The 24,814-nt window shown below is 52.9% G+C and overlaps 1 protein-coding gene across 2 annotated transcripts in view; it reads left to right on the top strand.

Moving 5' to 3' along the window:
• VPS13D (vacuolar protein sorting 13 homolog D) overlaps positions 1–24,814 on the top strand; it is a 2,979,414-nt gene that overhangs the window by 153,567 nt on the left and 2,801,033 nt on the right. For both annotated transcript variants that reach the window (XM_078642819.1, XM_078642818.1), the window contains exon 13: positions 6,601–6,771. In XM_078642819.1, coding sequence (XP_078498945.1) covers positions 6,601–6,771 — 171 coding nt within the window. The remainder of the gene's footprint in view (positions 1–6,600; positions 6,772–24,814) is intronic.

Below are 24,814 nucleotides of genomic sequence, written 5' to 3'. Positions count from 1 at the left end.
TGGTAGCAATGCCTAAGTCCATGCAAAATTGTTTGAGCTCTCGGTGGTTGTATTCCTCCAGCTTTTCCATCTGGAACTTCTCCGCCGATCCGCTCTCTTTGGTCGTCATTGTGGTTTTAGTCGTAGGGTGAGTTACTGTCTGTACGGTACGCGTTGGTTCGGATCGCGCCGCTAGCCACCAATGTTAGACGGGCACCTGGAGGGTCGGCCGAGCACAGTGATCGCACAGACAGGTAACTTCCCCCCCACAGATGGACACCACACAAAGATCAGGGTAACACCTTTTATAGGCACTTCTGGTAGCAGAGTGGTACGATACAAGGCGATCAGGACACGATGATCCTCTCAATTCTAGTCTCTAGTAAGGGAAGGGGGTAGCGGGACAGTCTTGGTACCCACGGGTACGGAGGTGTAACGGTGATAGCTCACAATCCTCGAGCTCGGTGTTCGGATGGGTCAGACCGCGGCAGCGCCGGCAGGTCCCGAAGAGGTCGTAGGTGGCAACGGGCCGCGGCAGCGCCAGCAGGTCCCAACGAGGATGAAGGTTACAACGGGCCGCGGCAGCGCCAGCAGGTCCCACGAGAATGCAGGTTGCAACGGGCCGCGGCAGCGCCAGCAGGTCCCACGAGGATGGAGGTTACTACGGGCCGCGGCAGCGCCAGCAGGTCCCAACGAGGACGAAGGTTGCAGAGGGCCGCGGCAGCGCCAGCAGGTCCCACGAGGTTGAAGGTTGCAGAGGGCCGCGGCAGCGCCAGCAGGTCCCACGAGGATGAAGGTTGCAGAGGGCCGCGGCAGCGCCAGCAGGTCCCACGAGGATGAAGGTTGCAGAGGGCCGCGGCAGCGCCAGCAGGCAGGACAATAGTTCACAAGGCAGGGCTGTGGCAGCGCCAGCAGTCCGTCAAGGATGAGTTCTTCTCGGTGTCTCTCGACTCCAGGATACAACTGCCTTCCTGTCCTGGGGCGGCCTCAGTTATAGGTCTGGCGCCCTTTGATGTCCGGACCCTCGCTCTTGGAGGTCGGGAGGCCTGGGATGAGGGAGTCCAGACACCCAGCAGGGGGGTGGAGCCAGCGCCCGAGGAGGCTGGGGGTGCTCGGCACCTGGCGGGGGAGAGCCATCGACACTTCTTACTCCCATTGACCTGCCAAGGGGTCCGTTCACCTCCTGGGTGGAGGGTGGTGCCGGGATGTCGGGGTCTGGCCAGGCCCAGGGTTGGGGTCGGGCTGAGGCCGCGCGGCCGCGTGGTGCCGTGTCCAAGATGGCGGCTGGGCCGGGCAATGGTGCTGACGGTGGCCCGGGCCCTGTCCTGCGGGGAGGGAGCGAGCCCTTCATGTGGCCTGTCCAACAGGAGATGTGGTGCAACCCTCTTGCTCCATCACGTTGAGCAGCAAAATAAATGATTCCAGCTTCAGCTGTCACCATGGGGGACCAGGGGAGAACAGCAGTCAGGCTGTCGTTAAAACAGCACTAGGCAGCCAACCGCATACCTCGTCATTCAGTGGAGAAGTGTGGCTCACTGGTTAGAGGAGGCAGACCTGGAAGCAGAGGTCAGCCCAGGACCAGGGTTCAATTCCCGGCTCGGCGGGGTCTTGAGTCCTAAAATGTCCATGGACTCGACATTTCTCGCTCCGGTGCCTACTCGATTCACGGGTTCACACTCTGCGACTCTGGGCAATAGCTTGCTTAATCTCCACAACGGCCCCTCGCGGCGGGATGCCTGGCTTTCACCTTGCGGATACCCTGCCGGGGTTATCTCACAGGGGAATACCAGGACGGGTTCCCTAAGCAAGCGCTTAGAAACCTCTTGGTGATTTGCGCTATATAAATTCCTGTACATTTACATTTACATGTACATTTACATTGAAGTTAGGGGGGAGACGAAGCGCGACACCCAACGTGCAGCACCTTCAACCCTCAACCATGGCCACGGCAGCACCCAGCAGAGGCCGATCAAGGGCCCGGAGCAACTCGCCGTCTCGGGCACCAGGTGGTGAGGGCGCCGGGTCGCTGACCCAGATCAGGGGAAGCAGGCGCGTGGTTCGGGGCTTACCTCATGCTCAGTGTACCTGCAAGAGGGGCTTACTTCATAACCAGCTGAATTGAAGTCCCCCTTATTTCCTATCCCTAATATATATCTAGGTCCTAGTCCAGACAGTCAGACCTGTATCACTATTAGAAACAGTGTGGAAGTCAGATAGAGGCCCAATTTATTTAATGCCTCGAACAGACGCCATTTTAAGGACAATCAGCCAGGTTGAAAGTAGAAAGCAGTCCAGTTTCAATGTCGATTACCAGTGAGGATGTGCCTCGAGCAGGCGCCATTTTAAAGTCAGGCAATTAGCTCGAGGCTCATACTTATTCACAGGACCATGCTTAAGTGAATGCCAACCGCTTCCCCAAATATACCTCCTCACCTCGTTCAATTCGCCAGAGAGAACAACAGTGTCACGATGAAGGAGAGATGGGCTAGCAGAGAAGAAATAGCGCCCATCCCAAATGAGCCCCAGAGGAAAGCATCACTGAAACACACAAGATCAGCAGCTCCAGGGTCCAATAGACCGAAATTGACAGGGCGCTGTGAATGGTCTGTCCTCCTGCTGCTTTCGCCTCCTGAGAAGCTCCAGAGCAGATACTCGGCAGCGCCCGGTGCTCCGAGGATCGATGCAGGCAGTGCGAAGGAGCGCTATCCGTTGACCAGCTGCTCCTACCAGTTGCAAGGCCTTCGGAGCAGAGCTGCGGCAGTACGCTGTAGTCCAATGACCATTGTAGTCAGGGCGAAGTACGCAAACTTCTTTCCTGCTGCTCCCGCCTCCTGCACGGCTCCGAGGCAGAGCCCAGGCAATGCGCGGTGTTCACATGCACCATAGGCTCCCCACTGACCGCACGTGGGGTGAGTCAGTCAGCGGGTAGAGAAAGAATGACAGGCAGTGGCTGGGAAAAAAGACAGGTGATGACCGCCCGCCGATCGGCTCCAATCGAAAAACTTCTCCGTACCAGTCCTAGGCACCGAGACTGACCGCCGCCATCTTCGATGCTGATCGCAGCACCTGGCAGCAATCCGACCACCCCACAGGACCCACCAGCAATCAGTTTCCAAGAAGACAAACAAGCGGGGAGGCCCAGCGTCACGCCAGTAATGAAAGGTCCGGCTCGCAGGACCCAAGCGCACCGAGGTGAGCCATCTCCAAGCAGCGCTGGCATTGGGCTAACCAGGTTGCGTGGCTGCAGGTCGGGGTCGCCACAGTAGTCAACAGCTTTTCAGGTGAGTTGCCGTCCTATTACTCCCAAAAGGCATCCGTGGAGTTGCCCGGTAGATGCACGAAGTGCATGCAGGAGGCAGGCCGGTGTTGGTTAGGTTTATGCAGGGATATCCACCAAAAGGTGATCCCAGAAACCTGGAGCTCCAACAGGAGGCTCCTAAACGGCGGCCTACTCGATATCAGCAACTTGAAACAACTTTGCAAATCTCCAACACACGACAAAAGTGCCACCCTTGATGCTGTCATCACCAGCAAGGACCTGGATGTTCTCTCAAACATTATCCCCATTGACTGGTCCGATCACCACCTCATCCTCTTCAAGATCAACAGCTCCATGCCCCCCCCTCCTCTAATACAACACAACAAATGAAACTAACCAGAAATCTTCACCTTATCCCCCCGGGCGAGCTGGAGACCAAAATAAAAGCCTACCTACAACCTACTCCTCTCCCCCACAGCACGAATGACCTTACGGATCATTACAACAGATCCATCGCTGATGTCCTTGACCAAATTGCCCCAGCCAAGCTCAAACTACAAAAAAAGCAAACCATCCAAACCCTGGTTCAAGGCCGACCTTAACAATGAGAGGCGAGCCCGCAGACAAACCAAATGCACTTGGAGGCAACAGCCCTCCTCCTCTAATCTTACCCTCCTCAGAGCAGCTAGGGCCAGCTATAAAAACCATATTTTTAACGAAAAAGCATCCTTTTTCCGTTCACAACTTGACCGGGCAAAAAATCGACCGAGAAAACTATTTAACATTATTAAAAAACAAACTACTTCAGCCCCCCATAATCTTTCAGCTTCGGTTGAAAGATGTGAGGAAATCGCTAGCTTCTTCTTTGACAAAATCACAAAGATTGACCAATCCTTTTCCGTTCCTTAACTTTCTCCCCGTATCTCCTGCCATTCCCCCCTCCCATTCTCCCCCCCCACCCCCGGGGTCTGCTCAACTCTCCGCCACTGTCACCCATGCGGTACCCCACCACACTGTCCCCCAGCGAAAGACCAATGCTTCCTGGATTAACTTTAGTCCTGTCTCAGAAAGGGATATCCTTAGCATCATCTCCAAGTTGAAAAAATCCTCACATACCAGAGATCCCATCCCGGCCCACCTAGTTCAAGATCTAAAACATATCATCGCCCCATATTGGACCTCCATCATCAACTCCTCCCTTTCCTCCAGTATGGTCCCTGCATCCCTCCAACTAGGCCAAATTACCCCATCATTAAAAACGCTACAGTCGACCCAACTGACTTAATGACCTACGCCCTATCTCTAACCTTACTTTCTTATCTAAGGCCCTGGAAAAATGCACCCTGCGCCAGATGGACAATCACATCAACTCATTCAACCTCTTAAATGCCTCCCAATCAGGTTTTCGAAAGGGCTGTAGCACTGAAACAGCCATGCTCAACATCACTGACGACATCCATCGCTCCCTAGACAAAGGTGACGCCTCCGTTCTCATTCTTCTTGACCTCTCTGCTGCCTTTGATACTGTTAACCATGCTGCCCTACTCAACATATTCAAAAACCGTTTTGGCTTTGACGGAACTGTTCTTAAGTGGTTCACTTTTTCCTCAACAGAACACAACAAATTAAAATCAGCAATTGCCTTTCCAAACCTCTACCTGTCACCAGGGGCATCCCCCAGGGCTCCATTCTCTCTCTCCCATCCTATTCAACCTCTTCATGGAACCCCTCACCCTCAAACAAGCAAAAATTGGTTACCACCTCTATGCCGACGACACCCAACTTTACTATAGGATCAAATCCCATGCTAACGTGCTACATCTCAACGATGCCTTGACTAAGATCCAACTATGGTTCCATCAAACCACCTCGCACTTAACCCTAAAAAAACAGAAATCATTCTATTCTCTCCCAAAAACAACCCGCTCCCCATTCATCTCTGGATCTCACATCAAAGCCCTCAACTGCTCTCTCTCCATCTCTAACTCTGTCAAATCCCTCGGCATCAGCATTGATCAGAACCTCAGCCTCACCCCCACATAAAACACTCAGCCAAAGGTGCTCTCTTCATACTTCAGCACCTCAAAAAAATCAAACCCTTCATTCCAACCGATGACTTTAAATCGGTTGTGCAATTGTTGGTCCTATCAAGAATTGACTATGGTAATGCCACTCTCACAGGTACTCCTAATGTTCACCTTGCCCCTATCAAATCCATTCTCAACCTTGCTACCAGGCTGATCACTGGCTGCAAACGATTTGACCGCATCTCCCCCATTCTTAAGGACCTCAAATGACTCCCGATTAGAGGCAGATCCACCTATAAAACTGCAGGCATCACCCTCAAAGCCCTCCATCAAAATATCCCATCTTACCTCACCGAAAAACTCCACAAAGCGGGCTGCACCAGATCACTGAGGAGCACCAACGCTCTTACCCTTGTCCCTCCTCTACTAAAAAAGAAAACTACACAATCTCGCCCTTTCTCTGGAAATGCACCCTCTGTCTGGAATGCTCTCCCTAAAGAGTTACGATGTAATCCCTCCTACACCCGCTTCAAAAAAGAGCTCAAGCTGCTCCTTCTTAACAAATACTGGAGCTCTTAATTACTTGGACACTGGCCTTCAACTCTCACTCTGCCTTATGCAGTTCTATCCCATCCTATCACTCCCACTCTATTTTCTTCGATCTGTTGTCTAACCTTGATCTTCCATGTTCTGCTCCATTTAAATTTATGCACCACATGTGCTAATTGTTCATCTTATTGTCTCAAAGTACCAATGCTATATTTCAACTGAGTCTTTTATATAACTTGTAAAGCGTTCTGATACTCCTGGGTCCAGCCAGCGCTATGTAAAACCTTGTAAATAAATAAATAAATAAATATGTTGGATTCTTGGGCTTGAATTCACACACTCAGATGAATAAAAGGTTTTTACATTTTGTTTCCTGTTTCTCTTGCCTGTTGGTTACAGATTTGCATATCATGACAAAACAAATGTAAAAACAATCTTAATACTTCAAATTTGAACTGCCCAAGAATGTCCCAGATAACATTGTTGATACATGGGCTTGGGTGTATGACCCAGCTGGTAAAGGTTGGGCAAGAGTAAGGTTTCACCAATGATCTGTGCCAAGAACCGGCTGCACCTGGCTGAAGGTCAGGTGTAGATTTTGGGGACCGGTACTGGGTCAGAGCTTACTGCGCTCAGACAAATTATTTTGTTAAGTTGCCGTGTTCAGGGGTGCTAATCTTCATAGATTCACTTTGTGTGCAGTCTGTTTGTCTAGACTTTTTCAAAAATTACCCATATGTTTTTGATTACTCTGTTTGTCTCTTTCTTCTAATCTTTTTTAATTAGGGTCTGATGATTTTTTTGACCCAGCAACTGATGCATCTGTGAACACCTTCACGAAAAGAGATAACGTCTTTGCTAAACTCAACTTTCAGCTGCAAGCTGGCAGCGTTACATTACTGCACAAGAAGGGCCATGATAAGAAGGAAACGGCATTCATGCAGTTGGAGTTTTCAGGTTGGTTAATCTATTTGTACTAATAATGTAAAATATCCTACGACCCTACAGTAGATTTTCTGATTATTCTTAGGAAGCAGTAATGTTGCTCTAGAAATGTGGTGGGTTGGGAGATAAGATTACACTTCTAGGTGCACTTTAAATAAACTATTTTTCTCACTGGTTTCCTATCTTAGTAGACAAAATACAGCTTGTGTAGGCACCTTTGAAATACACTGTGGACAATTGTGAATTAAGAGGTTCAGCTGAGGTCCGTACATTGATAATAATGCCGATTGTTTTGTAGTCTTTAATGTTGAAAACCAAGTCATGTAACTTGTCCCTTTTGAAAGAGTACTGTTGGACAGGCCCCATGAAGGGCTCGCTCCCTCCCCGCAGGACAGGGCCCGGGCCACCGTCAGCACCATTGCCCGGCCCAGCCGCCATCTTGGACACGGCACCACGCGGCCGCGCGGCCTCAGCCCGACCCCAACCCTGGGCCTGGCCAGGCCCCGACATCCCGGCACCACCCTCCACCCATGAGGTGAACGGACCACTTGGCAGGTCAATGGGAGTAAGAAGTGTCGATGGCTCTCCCCCGCCAGGTGCCGAGCACCCCCAGCCTCCTCGGGCGCTGGCTCCACCCCCCTGCTGGGTGTCTGGACTCCCTCATCCCAGACCTCCCGACCTCCAAGAGCGAGGGTCCGGACATCAAAGGGCGCCAGACCTATAACTGAGGCCGCCCCAGGACAGGAAGGGAGTTGTATCCTGGAGTCGAGAGACACCGCGACGAACTCATCCTTGACGGACTGCTGGCGCTGCCACAGCCCGGCCTTGTGAACTATTGTCCTGCCTGCTGGCGCTGCCGCGGCCCTCTACAACCTTCATCCTCGTGGGACCTGCTGGCGCTGCCGCGGCCCTCTGCAACCTTCATCCTCGTGGGACCTGCTGGCGCTGCCGCGGCCCGTTGTAACCTTCATCCTCGTGGGACCTGCTGGCGCTGCCGCGGCCCGTTGCAACCTGCATTCTCGTGGGACCTGCTGGCGCTGCCGCGGCCCGTTGTAACCTTCATCCTCGTTGGGACCTGCTGGCGCTGCCGCGGCCCGTTGCCACCTACGACCTCTTCGGGACCTGCCGGCGCTGCCGCGGTCTGACCCATCCGAACACCGAGCTCGAGGATTGTGAGCTATCACCGTTACACCGCCGTACCCGTGGGTACCAAGACTGTCCCGCTACCCCCTTCCCTTACTAGAGACTAGAATTGAGAGGATCATCGTGTCTTGATCGCCCTGTATCGTACCACTCTACTACAAGAATTGCCTTTAAAAGGTGTTACCCTGATCTTTGTGTGGTGTCCATCTGTGGGGGGGAAGTTACCTGTCTGTGCGATCACGGTGCTCGGCCGACCCTCCAGGTCCCCGTCTAACATTGGTGGCTAGCGGCGCGATCCAAACCAACGCGTACCGTACAGACAGTAACTCACCCTACGACTAAAACCACAATGACGACCAAAGAGAGCGGATCGGCGGAGAAGTTCCAGATGGAAAGGCTGGAAGAATACAACCACCGAGAGCTCAAACAATTTTGCATGGACTTAGGCATTGCTACCACCGGGCTAAGCACAAAAGAAGACTTCAAAAACGCCCTAGAGGCCTGGACAGAGACAAATACCGCAACCCCCCGGGACCCCGCAGCCCCGGAAGTCAACACCACCCGGACGGAAGAACGGAGAACAGGCCCTTCCCGTGAAGAGATCCAAGAGCGGGAAAAAAATAGATTACACGAGTTAGACTTGGCACGACTCAGATTAGACGGAGAATTGAAACTGGCGGAACAAAAAATAAACTTGGAACACTTACGGCTCAGAGAAGAGCGAGAGGAAAAACAGAGACAGAGAGATCTCGAAGAAAAAAGACTGGCATACGAGCACGAGTGCAAACTAGCGGAGATAGAAATACGCAAACTGAACAAAAACCTAGGGGTGCCCGAGCAACCGCACTCCCCGGGTCCTACCGAGCAGAAGGTCCACATCCCCAAGGATGTGGTCCGAGAATATCACCGGAACGACGACATACAGCAGTGGTTCAAGGCCTATGAGATTGCCATGACCGCCCACCGGGTCGCTCGAAGTGACTGGGGAGCCGGTCTATGGGGGAGATTCGTCAACGAAGGTCGTGATGCCCTGCTGCAGCTTCCGGACCATCAAATGACGTCCTATGACCATATGAAGGCCGCCCTCCTCAGTCGATATGGGCTTACACCCGAGATGTACCGCCAGAGGTTCCGCAACTGCACCCGGATCCCAGGTACAACGTGGTTGGAATACGTGAACTATTTCAGCCGAGCCTTCGAGGGGTGGATCAAGGGTAACAACGTAACCACTTACGAACAACTCTTCAATCTCATTGTGTGGGAGCACCTCTCCAACAACTGCTTCGTCGAGCTCAGGCAGCACCTCCTCGACAGTAAATTGACTGAACCCCGGCAGCTCGCCACCGAGGCTGACCGGTGGGAGAGCACCCGAGTGGCCCGGAGTGGGCCGAATGAGCAGAACAGAACCAACCAAGGTCATCATCGTCCCCGAGGAGGAGGAGGAGGCCCGGGCCGGGGCAGAGACGCCATCCCGGCCGCGCCCACTAACGCCACCCCGGCCCCAGCAGGCCGGGGAAACCCCCCGATGCGCCTGGGGTTCCGAGCCAACGTGACGTGTCATCGATGCCAGCGAGTCGGCCACTATGCCAGTGACCCGACCTGCCCGAAGAACCAGGTCCCCGGGCCCCGCCAGATGGCGGCCGCCGCCCTGGGAGAAGAACAAGTCTCCGAAGACACTGAGACCTATGAGTCGGAGCAGTTCGAGTGGGAACCCGCCGCCATGACCCTGGCCTGCCTGGGAGGAAGAGACATGGTCCCGCGGACTCCCCTGCCCGCCAACACTCGGAAGTACAGCCAATGGGTGAGCATCAATGGGCGCAAGGCCGAGGCCCTGCGTGACACCGGGGCCAGTGTGACGGCCGTCCGTTGTCACCTGGTGACCCCAGAACAAATCCTACCAAACGTACTTTGCCCCATCCGATCGGCAGATAACTCGGAGAGCCTGTGTCGGATGGCCTGCGTCCCCTTCGAATGGGGAGGAGTGTCCGGCATGCTGAAAGTAACTGTCCGCGACGATGCCCCCGTGGACTGCCTCCTGGGGAACGATCTCGAGAGCTCCCCGTGGGCCGCTGTGGAAAGAAGAGAGCATCTGGGGATGTTGGGTCTCCCGGACTGGGCGTGCGTAACCACCCGGTCCATGGCCACCCGCACCATCCCTAGACCAGAAGAACCAGAATGGGCAGCACCTCCGCCCTCGATCACTCCAGAAGAAGACTTCCTCCAGACCGACCACCCGGACCCCACCACAGAGGGGTCCACACAGCCCCCCGAGCTTCCCGACCTGGCTCAGTGGCGTCAAGAAGGGGGGCCCACCCAGGAACGATTCCGGCAGGAGCAAAAGACCTGCCCCTCCCTCGAGGGATTGCGACAGCAAGCGCTCGCCCAGAGCCAAGGAGACACCACCGGGGCCCACTGGGTTTATTGGGACAATGATCTCTTGTACAGCGAGCAGAAAATCGCAGAACTGGGGGCCGGGCGAGTGCTGGTGGTGCCCCTCCACTTCAGAGACTTCCTGTTGAACCTAGCCCATGATGTCCCCCTGGCCGGGCACCTGGGCCAAGACAAGACCTACCACCGCCTGGTGACTCACTTTTTTTGGCCCAAAATGAGAAATGACGTCTCCAACCATTGCCGGTCCTGCCCGACCTGCCAGGCCAGCGGGAAGAGCGGCCGCAAACTCAAGGCACCCCTACAACCATTCCCCGTGGTGACCAAAAATAAAACATTTTATAAAGCGCATGGCTGCACAACTGTGTATCCCCGCGCTAATTGCTGACAAAAACTCCTTACAGCTCACCGAGACAGAGAAACAGACAAATGTTAATGGGGAAAGAGATGAGTTTTTAGTTTAGCTCTAAATAGGATTTCTGATGGTTCCATTCTCAGATGGACTGGGAGGGCATTCCAATGTTTTGCTCCAAGGAAACGAAAGGAGCGGCCACCCATTTTTGCTCTATTGATCCGGGGAAGTTTGAATTGTGACATACCCAAGGATCTGACCACCCCGTTCGAAAGGGTGGGAATAGACATTGTGGGGCCCCTGGACCCCCGAACAGCACAGGGGCATCGCTTCATCCTGGTCCTGGTGGACCACGCTACCCGCTATCCTGAGGCGGTCCCCCTTCGTACTATAACAGCCCCAGTAGTGGGTCGAGCCTTGATGGGGATCTTCTCTCGAGTGGGCTTCCCCCGGGAAGTCGTCAGCGACAGGGGTACGAACTTTATTTCAAAGTATATGAAATCTCTCTGGCAGCAGTGCGGAGTCACTTACCGATTCACCACCCCCTATCACCCCCAGGGGAACGGACTGGTCGAGCGGTTCAACCGCACCCTCAAGGGGATGATCATGGGGCTGGAAGAACCCCTACGCCGCCAGTGGGACGTGCTACTACCGTGCCTCCTCTTCGCCTACCGAGAAGTCCCCCAGAAGTCCCTCGGCTTCAGCCCCTTCGAACTCCTGTACGGACACCCCGTTCGCGGGCCTCTCAGCCTAGTGAAGGAGGAATGGGAAATGACCCCCCTAAAGACCCCTCCGGACGTCTACAAATACCTCCTGACCCTCCGCAATCAGACCCGGAAATTCAGGGAGATCGCTAAAGCCAATCTGGAGGCCAGTCAAGAGGACATGAAGAAGTGGTACGACCAACATGCCTCCTCCATCGAGTTTGAACCGGGTCAGCAGGTATGGGTGATGTCCCCCATCGAACCGTGTGCCTTGCAAGACAAATGGACGGGGCCCTTCAAGGTGATCGAGCGCAGGAGTCCCGTCACCTATCTCATCGACCTGGAGTCCCCCCGGAACCCCCTCCGGGTCCTCCACGCCAACAGGCTCAAACCCCACTTCATGCGCTCAGAGCTCAGCCTGCTGATGGCTACCGACAGTGGCACAGAAGGAGACTCCGAGCCCCTCCCTGACCTACTGAGGACTCGGGAAAGAGATGGCTCGGTGGACGGGGTCCGACTCTCCGAGGCCCTGACCCCAGAGCAGCGTCAAGATTGCCGGGCCCTCCTGCTGCCGTTCGCAAACCTGTTCTCCCTCGCACCCGGAGTCACCTCCTGGTGCCTGTACGACGTGGACACGGGGGACAGTCCTCCTGTCCGACACCGGCCGTACCGAGTACCGGATCGGGTACGTACATGCATCCAAGAAGAAGTCTCCAAGATGCTCGCCCTCGGGGTCATCGAGCCTTCGGACAGTCCCTGGGCCAGCCCGGTCGTCCTGCTCCCCAAGGCCGCGGCACCGGGCACCACGCCGGAGCTCCGATTCTGCATCGACTATCGGGGGCTGAACGCGGTCACCCGAACCGACGCTCACCCTATCCCCCGAGCAGATGAACTAGTCGACCGCATGGGGGCAGCCCGCTACCTAAGCATCTTTGACCTGACAGCGGGCTACTGGCAGATCGGCCTCACCCCCAGGGCCCAAGAACGTTCCGCTTTCTCCACCCCGGACGGGCACTACCATTTCAGAGTGATGCCCTTCGGCATGAAGAACGCTCCAGCCACCTTTCAAAGACTGGTGAACCAGGTATTGGCGGGCCTCGAAGAATTCAGCGCCGCCTACCTGGACGACATCGCGGTATACAGCCGCCACTGGGCAGACCACCCCCACCACCTCAGAGCGGTCCTGCAGGCCCTCCAACAGGCCGGCCTCACCATAAAGGCCAGCAAGTGCCAAATCGGCCAGGGGTCCGTGACCTACCTCGGACACCAAGTGGGGAGCGGTCTGGTGGCCCCCCTCCAACTCAAGGTAGCTGCCATCCAGTCCTGGCAACCCCCCGAAACACAAACAGAGGTCCGAGCCTTCCTGGGGCTCACCGGATACTACCGGCGGTTTGTGAGGGACTATGGCAGCATTGTGGGGCCCCTCACGGAACTCACGTCTAAGAACAACCCAAAACGAGTCAACTGGACTCCCGACTGTCACGCGGCCTTCGAGACGCTGAAGGCCGCCATGTGCACCGCTCCGGTGCTCCTGGCCCCCGACTACAGCCGCGAGTTCATCGTGCAGACCGATGCCTCCGACCATGGTATTGGGGCCGTCCTCTCCCAACTGAACCCCGAAGGAGTGGACCAACCAGTGGCCTTCATCAGCAGACGCCTACTGCCCCGAGAACAGCGCTGGAGCACCATTGAGCGAGAGGCCTTCGCAGTGGTATGGGCCCTCAAGAAGCTCCGGCCGTACCTCTTCGGAACCCATTTCCGGGTACAGACAGATCATCGGCCCCTGCAATGGCTCATGCAGATGCGGGGGGAGAACCCCAAACTATTGCGATGGTCCATCTCCCTGCAGGGGATGGACTTCACTGTGGAGCATCGCCCTGGCCAAGACCACGCCAACGCGGATGGCCTGTCCCGCTTTTTCCGCCTCGACGAGGAAAGTCCCCAAGAAGATGGGTGACTCTCCCCGCCTTCAGCTGGGGGGGACGCATGTTGGACAGGCCCCATGAAGGGCTCGCTCCCTCCCCGCAGGACAGGGCCCGGGCCACCGTCAGCACCATTGCCCGGCCCAGCCGCCATCTTGGACACGGCACCACGCGGCCGCGCGGCCTCAGCCCGACCCCAACCCTGGGCCTGGCCAGGCCCCGACATCCCGGCACCACCCTCCACCCAGGAGGTGAACGGACCACTTGGCAGGTCAATGGGAGTAAGAAGTGTCGATGGCTCTCCCCCGCCAGGTGCCGAGCACCCCCAGCCTCCTCGGGCGCTGGCTCCACCCCCCTGCTGGGTGTCTGGACTCCCTCATCCCAGACCTCCCGACCTCCAAGAGCGAGGGTCCGGACATCAAAGGGCGCCAGACCTATAACTGAGGCCGCCCCAGGACAGGAAGGGAGTTGTATCCTGGAGTCGAGAGACACCGCGACGAACTCATCCTTGACGGACTGCTGGCGCTGCCACAGCTCGGCCTTGTGAACTATTGTCCTGCCTGCTGGCGCTGCCGCGGCCCTCTACAACCTTCATCCTCGTGGGACCTGCTGGCGCTGCCGCGGCCCTCTGCAACCTTCATCCTCGTGGGACCTGCTGGCGCTGCCGCGGCCCGTTGTAACCTTCATCCTCGTGGGACCTGCTGGCGCTGCCGCGGCCCGTTGCAACCTGCATTCTCGTGGGACCTGCTGGCGCTGCCGCGGCCCGTTGTAACCTTCATCCTCGTTGGGACCTGCTGGCGCTGCCGCGGCCCGTTGCCACCTACGACCTCTTCGGGACCTGCCGGCGCTGCCGCGGTCTGACCCATCCGAACACCGAGCTCGAGGATTGTGAGCTATCACCGTTACACCGCCGTACCCGTGGGTACCAAGACTGTCCCGCTACCCCCTTCCCTTACTAGAGACTAGAATTGAGAGGATCATCGTGTCCTGATCGCCCTGTATCGTACCACTCTACTACAAGAATTGCCTATAAAAGGTGTTACCCTGATCTTTGTGTGGTGTCCATCTGTGGGGGGGAAGTTACCTGTCTGTGCGATCACGGTGCTCGGCCGACCCTCCAGGTCCCCGTCTAACAAGTACATATATTCATTTCAAAAGAATATACAAATCCAGCACTTTTTAGGTCTCGGCAACGAGATCTATTGTCGCCGAGTTCGCTCGCAAGGGAAGACAGAGCGGTGCACGAGCCGACCAGGGTCTGTGGACGCGCACACACCAAGGCAGGCAGGCAGGCACGTGCCAGACACACATAGACAGACAGACAGACACACGCACACACACGCGCACACACACACACACCCTCCCTCTCTGCCCACTCCCTCTCTGCCGCCCCCCTCTACCCCCACTCACCGGGCTCTTTCCCTCCGCAGCGGGTCAGTCATGGCAGCAGGCAGACTCTGTGTCTTCTCCGGCGATCTTCAGCTGATGTGCACGCCCACGCTGCGTCTCGTGCGCGCCCACCACGCTGTTTCGCGCCCGTTGATGCTCAGCTTGTGATTACTACTCCTTCTAACCCGGATTCTAAATTACTATTTCTTGGTTCTCTAACTCCACTCTGTTGATTCGTAACAAACTGATATTCAGCACATTTCACAGTCTCGCTTTTGCTTCTCATAAATACAATAAGATTATTTTAAGCAAATGTCTACCCTTCTTTTGGTCCTGTGCCTATTATGGTTCGGACTATAGAGTTTTAGAAAGTGTGGTGGAAGATTCCATGAGTGCAGAGTAGTGAGTGCAGAGTGTGAGTGCAGAGTGTGAGTGCAGAGTGTGAGTGCAGAGTGTGAGTGCAGAGTGTGAGTGCAGAGTGTGAGTGCAGAGTGTGAGTGCAGAGTGTGAGTGCAGAGTGTGAGTGCAGAGTAGTGAGTGTGCAGAGAGAGTGTGCAGAGAGAGTGTGCAGAGAGAGTGTGCAGAGAGAGTGTGCAGAGAGAGTGTGCAGAGAGAGTGTGCAGAGAGAGTGTGCAGAGAGAGTGTGCAGAGAGAGTGTGCAGAGTAGTGAGTGCAGAGTGAGTGTGCAGAGAGAGTGTGCAGAGTAGTGAGTGCAGAGTAGTGAGTGCGCAGAGTAGTGAGTGCGCAGAGTAGTGAGTGCGCAGAGTAGTGAGTGCGCAGAGTAGTGAGTGTGCAGAGTAGTGAGTGTGCAGAGTAGTGAGTGTGCAGAGTAGTGAGTGTGCAGAGTAGTGAGTGCAGAGTAGTGAGTAGTGAGTGCAGAGTAGTGAGTAGTGAGTGCAGAGTAGTGAGTAGTGAGTGCAGAGTAGTGAGTGCAGAGTAGTGAGTGCAGAGTAGTGAGTAGTGTGTAGTGAGTGCAGAGTAGTGAGTGCAGAGTAGTGAGTGCAGAGTAGTGAGTGCAGTGTAGTGAGTGCAGTGTAGTGAGTGCAGAGTAGTGAGTGCAGAGTAGTGAGTGCAGAGTAGTGAGTGCAGAGTAGTGAGTGCAGAGTAGTGAGTAGTGAGTGCAGAGTAGTGAGTGCAGAGTAGTGAGTAGTGAGTGCAGGGTAGTGAGTGCAGGGTAGTGAGTGCAGAGTAGTGAGTGCAGAGTAGTGAGTGCAGAGTAGTGAGTAGTGAGTGCAGAGTAGTGAGTAGTGAGTGCAGAGTAGTGAGTGCAGAGTAGTGAGTAGTGAGTGCAGAGTAGTGAGTGCAGAGTAGTGAGTAGTGAGTGCAGAGTGTGAGTAGTGAGTAGTGAGTGCAGAGTGTGAGTAGTGAGTAGTGAGTGCAGAGTGTGAGTAGTGAGTAGTGAGTGCAGAGTGTGAGTAGTGAGTAGTGAGTGCAGAGTAGTGAGTAGTAAGTGCAGAGTAGTGAGTAGTGAGTGCAGAGTAGTGAGTGCTAGGTAGTGAGTAGTGAGTGCATAGTGAGTGCAGAGTAGTGAGTAGTGAGTGCAGAGTAGTGAGTAGTGAGTGCAGAGTAGTGAGTAGTGAGTGCAGAGTAGTGAGTAGTAAGTGCAGAGTAGTGAGTAGTAAGTGCAGAGTAGTGAGTAGTGAGTAGTGTGTAGTGAGTGCAGAGTAGTGAGTGCAGAGTAGTGAGTGCAGAGTAGTGAGTGCAGAGTAGTGAGTGCAGTGTAGTGAGTGCAGAGTAGTGAGTGCAGAGTAGTGAGTGCAGAGTAGTGAGTGCAGAGTAGTGAGTAGTGAGTGCAGAGTAGTGAGTGCAGAGTAGTGAGTGCAGAGTAGTGAGTGCAGAGTAGTGAGTGCAGAGTAGTGAGTGCAGAGTAGTGAGTGCAGTGTAGTGAGTGCAGAGTAGTGAGTAGTGAGTGCAGAGTAGTGAGTGCAGAGTAGTGAGTAGTGAGTGCAGAGTAGTGAGTAGTAAGTGCAGAGTAGTGAGTAGTGAGTGCAGAATAGTGAGTAGTGAGTGCAGAGTGTGAGTAGTGAGTGCAGAGTAGTGAGTGCAGAGTAGTGAGTAGTGAGTGCAGAGTAGTGAGTGCAGAGTAGTGAGTAGTGAGTGCAGAGTAGTGAGTAGTGAGTGCAGAGTAGTGAGTGCAGAGTAGTGAGTAGTGAGTGCAGAGTAGTGAGTAGTGAGTGCAGAGTAGTGAGTAGTGAGTGCTGAGTAGTGAGTAGTGAGTGCATAGTGAGTGCAGAGTAGTGAGTAGTGAGTGCAGAGTAGTGAGTAGTGAGTGCAGAGTAGTGAGTAGTGAGTGCAGAGTAGTGAGTAGTGAGTGCAGAGTAGTGAGTAGTAAGTGCAGAGTAGTGAGTAGTGAGTAGTGAGTGCAGAGTAGTGAGTAGTGAGTGCAGAGTAGTGAGTGCAGAGTAGGGAGTGCAGAGTAGTGAGTAGTGAGTGCAGAGTAGTGAGTAGTGAGTGCAGAGTAGTGAGTAGTAAGTGCAGAGTAGTGAGTAGTGAGTGCAGAATAGTGAGTAGTGAGTAGTGAGTGCAGAGTGTGAGTAGTGAGTGCAGAGTAGTGAGTAGTGAGTGCAGAGTAGTGAGTGCAGAGTAGTGAGTAGTGAGTGCAGAGTAGTGAGTAGTGAGTGCAGAGTAGTGAGTAGTGAGTGCAGAGTAGTGAGTAGTGAGTGCAGAGTAGTGAGTGCTGAGTAGTGAGTAGTGAGTGCATAGTGAGTGCAGAGTAGTGAGTAGTGAGTGCAGAGTAGTGAGTAGTGAGTGCAGAGTAGTGAGTAGTGAGTGCAGAGTAGTGAGTAGTAAGTGCAGAGTAGTGAGTAGTAAGTGCAGAGTAGTGAGTAGTGAGTAGTGAGTGCAGAGTAGTGAGTAGTGAGTGCAGAGTAGTGAGTGCAGAGTAGGGAGTGAGAGTAGGGAGTAGTGAGTGCAGAGTAGTGAGTGCAGAGTAGTGAGTAGTGAGTGCAGAGTAGTGAGTAGTGAGTAGTGAGTAGTGAGTGCAGAGTAGTGAGTGCAGAGTAGTGAGTGCAGAGTAGTGAGTGCAGAGTAGTGAGTGCAGAGTAGTGAGTAGTGAGTGCAGAGTAGTGAGTGCAGAGTAGTGAGCAGTGAGTGCAGAGCAGTGAGTGCAGAGCAGTGAGTGCAGAGCAGTGAGTGCAGAGCAGTGAGTGCAGAGTAGTGAGTAGTGTGTAGTGGGTGCAGAGTAGTGAGTGCAGAGTAGTGAGTGTAGAGTAGTGAGTGCAGAGTAGTGAGTGCAGAGTAGTGAGTGCAGTGAGTGCAGTGTAGTGAGTGCAGAGTAGTGAGTAGTGAGTGCAGAGTAGTGAGTGCAGAGTAGTGAGTAGTGAGTGCAGAGTAGTGAGTAGTGAGTGCAGGGTAGTGAGTGCAGAGTAGTGAGTAGTGAGTGCAGAGTAGTGAGTAGTGAGTGCAGAGTAGTGAGTGCAGAGTAGTGAGTGCAGAGTAGTGAGTAGTGAGTAGTGAGTGCAGAGTGTGAGTAGTGAGTGCAGAGTAGTGAGTGCAGAGTAGTGAGTAGTGAGTGCAGAGTAGTGAGTGCAGAGTAGTGAGTAGTGAGTGCAGAGTAGTGAGTAGTGAGTGCAGAGTAGTGAGTAGTGAGTGCAGAGTAGTGAGTGCTGAGTAGTGAGTAGTGAGTGCATAGTGAGTGCAGAGTAGTGAGTGCAGAGTGGTGAGTAGTGAGTAGTGAGTGCAGAGTAGTGAGTAGTGAGTGCAGAGTAGTGAGTAGTAAGTGCAGAGTAGTGAGTAGTGAGTGCAGAGTAGTGAGTAGTGAGTGCAGAGTAGTGAGTGCAGAGTAGTGAGTAGTGAGTGCAGAGTAGTGAGTAGTGAGTGCTGAGTAGTGAGTGCAGAGTAGTGAGTAGTGAGTGCAGAGTAGTGAGTAGTGAGTGCAGAGTAGTGAGTGCAGAGTAGTGAGTGCAGAGTAGTGAGTAGTGAGTGCAGAGTAGTGAGTAGTGAGTGCAGAGTAGTGAGTAGTGAGTGCTGAGTAGTGAGTAGTGAGTGCATAGTGAGTGCTGAGTAGTGAGTGGTGAGTAGTGAGTAGTGAGTAGTGAGTGCAGAGTAGTGAGTAGTGAGTGCAGAGTAGTGAGTAGTAAGTGCAGAGTAGTGAGTAGTGAGTGCAGAGTAGTGAGTAGTGAGTGCAGAGTAGTGAGTAGTGAGTGCATAGTGAGTGCAGAGTAGTGAGTAGTGAGTAGTGAGTGCAGAGTAGTGAGTAGTGAGTGCAGAGTAGTGAGTAGTAAGTGCAGAGTAGTGAGTAGTGAGTGCAGAGTAGTGAGTAGTGAGTGCAGAGTAGTGAGTAGTGAGTGCAGAGTAGTGAGTGCAGAGTAGGGAGTGCAGAGTAGTGAGTAGTGAGTGCAGAGTAGTGAGTGCAGAGTAGTGAGTAGTGAGTGCAGAGTAGTGAGTAGTGAGTAGTGAGTGCAGAGCAGTGAGTAGTGAGTGCAGAGTAGTGAGTGCAGAGTAGTAAGTAGTGAGTGCAGAGTAGTGAGTGCAGAGTAGTGAGTAGTGAGTGCAGAGTAGTGAGTGCAGAGTAGTGAGTGCAGAGCAGTGAGTGCAGAGCAGTGAGTGCAGAGCAGTGAGTGCAGAGCAGTGAGTGCAGAGCAGTGAGTGCAGAGCAGTGAGTGCAGAGCAGTGAGTGCAGAGTAGTGAGTAGTGAGTAGTGAGTGCAGAGTAGTGAGTGCAGAGTAGTGAGTAGTGAGTGCAGAGTAGTGAATGCAGAGTAGTGAGTAGTAAGTGCAGAGTAGTGAGTAGTGAGTGCAGAATAGTGAGTAGTGAGTAGTGAGTGCAGAGTGTGAGTAGTGAGTGCAGAGTAGTGAGTGCAGAGTGTGAGTAGTGAGTGCAGAGCAGTGAGTGCAGAGCAGTGAGTAGTGAGTGCAGAGTAGTGAGTGCAGAGTAGTGAGTGCAGAGTAGTGAGTGCAGAGTAGTGAGTGCAGGGCAGTGAGTGCAGAGCAGTGAGTGCAGAGTAGTGAGTGCAGAGTAGTGAGTAGTGTGTAGTGAGTGCAAAGTAGTGAGTAGTGAGTGCTGAGTAGTGAGTAGTGAGTGCAGAGTAGTGAGTGCAGAGTAGTGAGTAGTGAGTGCAGAGTAGTGAGTAGTGAGTGCAGAGTAGTGAGTGCAGAGTAGTGAGTGCAGAGTAGTGAGTGCAGAGTAGTGAGTAGTGAGTGCAGAGTAGTGAGTGCAGAGTAGTGAGTAGTGAGTGCAGAGTAGTGAGTAGTGAGTGCAGAGTAGTGAGTAGTGAGTGCAGAGTAGTGAGTAGTGAGTGCAGAGTAGTGAGTGCAGAGTAGTGAGTGCAGAGTAGTGAGTAGTGAGTGCAGAGTAGTGAGTGCAGAGTAGTGAGTGCAGAGCAGTGAGTGCAGAGTAGTGAGTGCAGAGTAGTGAGTAGTGAGGAGTGAGTGCAGAGTAGTGAGTAGTGAGTGCAGAGTAGTGAGTAGTGAGTGCAGAGTAGTGACTAGTGAGTGCAGAGTAGTGAGTGCAGAGTAGTGAGTAGTGAGTGCAGAGTAGTGAGTGCAGAGTAGTGAGTAGTGAGTGCAGAGTAGTGAGTGCAGAGTAGTGAGTGCAGAGTAGTGAGTGCAGAGTAGTGAGTGCAGAGTAGTGAGTAGTGAGTAGTGAGTAGTGAGTGCAGAGTAGTGAGTAGTGAGTGCAGAGTAGTGAGTGCAGAGTAGTGAGTGCAGAGTAGTGAGTAGTGAGTGCATAGTGAGTGCAGAGTAGTGAGTAGTGAGTGCAGAGTAGTGAGTAGTAAGTGCAGAGTAGTGAGTAGTGAGTGCAGAGTAGTGAGTGCTAGGTAGTGAGTAGTGAGTGCATAGTGAGTGCAGAGTAGTGAGTCGTGAGTGCAGAGTAGTGAGTAGTGAGTGCAGAGTAGTGAGTAGTGAGTGCAGAGTAGTGAGTAGTGAGTGCAGAGTAGTGAGTAGTAAGTGCAGAGTAGTGAGTAGTAAGTGCAGAGTAGTGAGTAGTGAGTAGTGTGTGCAGAGTAGTGAGTGCAGAGTAGTGAGTGCAGAGTAGTGAGTGCAGAGTAGTGAGTGCAGTGTAGTGAGTGCAGAGTAGTGAGTGCAGAGTAGTGAGTGCAGAGTAGTGAGTAGTGAGTGCAGAGTAGTGAGTGCAGAGTAGTGAGTGCAGAGTAGTGAGTGCAGAGTAGTGAGTGCAGAGTAGTGAGTGCAGTGTAGTGAGTGCAGAGTAGTGAGTAGTGAGTGCAGAGTAGTGAGTGCAGAGTAGTGAGTAGTGAGTGCAGAGTAGTGAGTAGTAAGTGCAGAGTAGTGAGTAGTGAGTGCAGAATAGTGAGTAGTGAGTAGTGAGTGCAGAGTGTGAGTAGTGAGTGCAGAGTAGTGAGTGCAGAGTAGTGAGTAGTGAGTGCAGAGTAGTGAGTGCAGAGTAGTGAGTAGTGAGTGCAGAGTAGTGAGTAGTGAGTGCAGAGTAGTGAGTGCAGAGTAGTGAGTAGTGAGTGCAGAGTAGTGAGTAGTGAGTGCAGAGTAGTGAGTAGTGAGTGCTGAGTAGTGAGTGCATAGTGAGTGCAGAGTAGTGAGTAGTGAGTACAGAGTAGTGAGTAGTGAGTGCAGAGTAGTGAGTAGTGAGTGCATAGTGAGTGCAGAGTAGTGAGTAGTGAGTGCAGAGTAGTGAGTAGTGAGTGCAGAGTAGTGAGTAGTGAGTGCAGAGTAGTGAGTGCAGAGTAGTGAGTAGTGAGTGCAGAGTAGTGAGTAGTAAGTGCAGAGTAGTGAGTAGGAAGTGCAGAGTAGTGAGTAGTGAGTAGTGAGTGCAGAGTAGTGAGTAGTGAGTGCAGAGTAGTGAGTGCAGAGTAGGGAGTGCAGAGTAGTGAGTAGTGAGTGCAGAGTAGTGAGTAGTGAGTGCAGAGTAGTGAGTAGTAAGTGCAGAGTAGTGAGTAGTGAGTGCAGAATAGTGAGTAGTGAGTGCAGAGTGTGAGTAGTGAGTGCAGAGTAGTGAGTGCAGAGTAGTGAGTAGTGAGTGCAGAGTAGTGAGTGCAGAGTAGTGAGTAGTGAGTGCAGAGTAGTGAGTAGTGAGTGCAGAGTAGTGAGTAGTGAGTGCAGAGTAGTGAGTGCTGAGTAGTGAGTAGTGAGTGCATAGTGAGTGCAGAGTAGTGAGTAGTGAGTGCAGAGTAGTGAGTAGTGAGTGCAGAGTAGTGAGTAGTGAGTGCAGAGTAGTGAGTAGTAAGTGCAGAGTAGTGAGTAGTAAGTGCAGAGTAGTGAGTAGTGAGTAGTGAGTGCAGAGTAGTGAGTAGTGAGTGCAGAGTAGTGAGTGCAGAGTAGGGAGTGCAGAGTAGTGAGTAGTGAGTGCAGAGTAGTGAGTGCAGAGTAGTGAGTAGTGAGTGCAGAGTAGTGAGTAGTGAGTAGTGAGTGCAGAGTAGTGAGTGCAGAGTAGTGAGTGCAGAGTAGTGAGTGCAGAGTAGTGAGTAGTGAGTGCAGAGTAGTGAGTGCAGAGTAGTGAGCAGTGAGTGCAGAGCAGTGAGTGCAGAGCAGTGAGTGCAGAGCAGTGAGTGCAGAGCAGTGAGTGCAGAGCAGTGAGTGCAGAGTAGTGAGTAGTGTGTAGTGGGTGCAGAGTAGTGAGTGCAGAGTAGTGAGTGCAGAGTAGTGAGTGCAGAGTAGTGAGTGCAGAGTAGTGAGTGCAGTGAGTGCAGTGTAGTGAGTGCAGAGTAGTGAGTAGTGAGTGCAGAGTAGTGAGTAGTGAGTGCAGAGTAGTGAGTAGTGAGTGCAGGGTAGTGAGTGCAGAGTAGTGAGTGCAGAGTAGTGAGTAGTGAGTGCAGAGTATTGAGTGCAGAGTAGTGAGTGCAGAGTAGTGAGTAGTGAGTGCAGAGTGTGAGTAGTGAGTGCAGAGTAGTGAGTGCAGAGTAGTGAGTAGTGAGTGCAGAGTAGTGAGTGCAGAGTAGTGAGTAGTGAGTGCAGAGTAGTGAGTAGTGAGTGCAGAGTAGTGAGTGCAGAGTAGTGAGTGCTGAGTAGTGAGTAGTGAGTGCATAGTGAGTGCAGAGTAGTGAGTGCAGAGTAGTGAGTAGTGAGTAGTGAGTGCAGAGTAGTGAGTAGTGAGTGCAGAGTAGTGAGTGCAGAGTAGTGAGTGCAGAGTAGTGAGTAGTGAGTGCAGAGTAGTGAGTAGTGAGTGCAGAGTAGTGAGTAGTGAGTGCATAGTGAGTGCAGAGTAGTGAGTAGTGAGTAGTGAGTGCAGAGTAGTGAGTAGTGAGTAGTGAGTGCAGAGTAGTGAGTAGTGAGTGCAGAGTAGTGAGTGCAGAGTAGTGAGTAGTGAGTGCAGAGTAGTGAGTAGTGAGTGCAGAGTAGTGAGTAGTGAGTGCAGAGTAGTGAGTAGTGAGTGCAGAGTAGTGAGTGCAGAGTAGTGAGTGCAGAGTAGTGAGTGCAGAGTAGTGAGTAGTGAGTGCAGAGTAGTGAGTGCAGAGTAGTGAGTGCAGAGCAGTGAGTGCAGAGTAGTGAGTGCAGAGTAGTGAGTAGTGAGGAGTGAGAGCAGAGTAGTGAGTAGTGAGTGCAGAGTAGTGAGTAGTGAGTGCTGAGTAGTGAGTAGTGAGTGCAGAGTAGTGAGTAGTGAGTGCAGAGTAGTGAGTAGTGAGTGCAGAGTAGTGAGTGCAGAGTAGTGAGTAGTGAGTGCAGAGTAGTGAGTAGTGAGTGCAGAGTAGTGAGTAGTGAGTGCTGAGTAGTGAGTAGTGAGTGCATAGTGAGTGCTGAGTAGTGAGTGCAGAGTAGTGAGTAGTGAGTAGTGAGTAGTGAGTGCAGAGTAGTGAGTAGTGAGTGCAGAGTAGTGAGTAGTAAGTGCAGAGTAGTGAGTAGTGAGTGCAGAGTAGTGAGTAGTGAGTGCAGAGTAGTGAGTAGTGAGTGCATAGTGAGTGCAGAGTAGTGAGTAGTGAGTAGTGAGTGCAGAGTAGTGAGTAGTGAGTAGTGAGTGCAGAGTAGTGAGTAGTAAGTGCAGAGTAGTGAGTAGTGAGTGCAGAGTAGTGAGTAGTGAGTGCAGAGTAGTGAGTAGTGAGTGCAGAGTAGTGAGTGCAGAGTAGGGAGTGCAGAGTAGTGAGTAGTGAGTGCAGAGTAGTGAGTGCAGAGTAGTGAGTAGTGAGTGCAGAGTAGTGAGTAGTGAGTAGTGAGTGCAGAGCAGTGAGTAGTGAGTGCAGAGTAGTGAGTGCAGAGTAGTAAGTAGTGAGTACAGAGTAGTGAGTGCAGAGTAGTGAGTGCAGAGTAGTAAGTAGTGAGTGCAGAGTAGTGAGTGCAGAGTAGTGAGTGCAGAGTAGTGAGTAGTGAGTGCAGAGTAGTGAGTAGTGAGTGCAGAGCAGTGAGTGCAGAGCAGTGAGTGCAGAGCAGTGAGTGCAGAGCAGTGAGTGCAGAGCAGTGAGTGCAGAGCAGTGAGTGCAGAGCAGTGAGTGCAGAGCAGTGAGTGCAGAGTAGTGAGTAGTGAGTGCAGAGTAGTGAGTGCAGAGTAGTGAGTAGTGAGTGCAGAGTAGTGAGTAGTAAGTGCAGAGTAGTGAGTAGTGAGTGCAGAATAGTGAGTAGTGAGTGCAGAGTGTGAGTAGTGAGTGCAGAGTAGTGAGTGCAGAGTGTGAGTAGTGAGTGCAGAGCAGTGAGTGCAGAGCAGTGAGTGCAGAGCAGTGAGTAGTGAGTGCAGAGTAGTGAGTGCAGAGTAGTGAGTGCAGGGCAGTGAGTGCAGAGCAGTGAGTGCAGAGTAGTGAGTGCAGAGTAGTGAGTAGTGTGTAGTGAGTGCAAAGTAGTGAGTAGTGAGTGCTGAGTAGTGAGTAGTGAGTGCAGAGTAGTGAGTGCAGAGTAGTGAGTAGTGAGTGCAGAGTAGTGAGTGCAGAGTAGTGAGTGCAGAGTAGTGAGTGCAGAGTAGTGAGTGCAGAGTAGTGAGTAGTGAGTGCAGAGTAGTGAGTGCAGAGTAGTGAGTAGTGAGTGCAGAGTAGTGAGTAGTGAGTGCAGAGTAGTGAGTAGTGAGTGCAGAGTAGTGAGTAGTGAGTGCAGAGTAGTGAGTAGTGAGTGCAGAGTAGTGAGTGCAGAGTAGTGAGTGCAGAGTAGTGAGTAGTGAGTGCAGAGTAGTGAGTGCAGAGTAGTGAGTGCAGAGCAGTGAGTGCAGAGTAGTGAGTGCAGAGTAGTGAGTAGTGAGTAGTGAGGAGTGAGTGCAGAGTAGTGAGTAGTGAGTGCAGAGTCGTGAGTAGTGAGTGCAGAGTAGTGACTAGTGAGTGCAGAGTAGTGAGT

Source organism: Lissotriton helveticus, chromosome 5_1 (genome assembly GCF_964261635.1).
Source record: "Lissotriton helveticus chromosome 5_1, aLisHel1.1, whole genome shotgun sequence".
NCBI classification, from domain to species: domain Eukaryota; kingdom Metazoa; phylum Chordata; class Amphibia; order Caudata; family Salamandridae; genus Lissotriton; species Lissotriton helveticus.
Note: the sequence above shows the minus strand (reverse complement) of the source record. Positions and strands in the feature narration are given on the sequence as shown.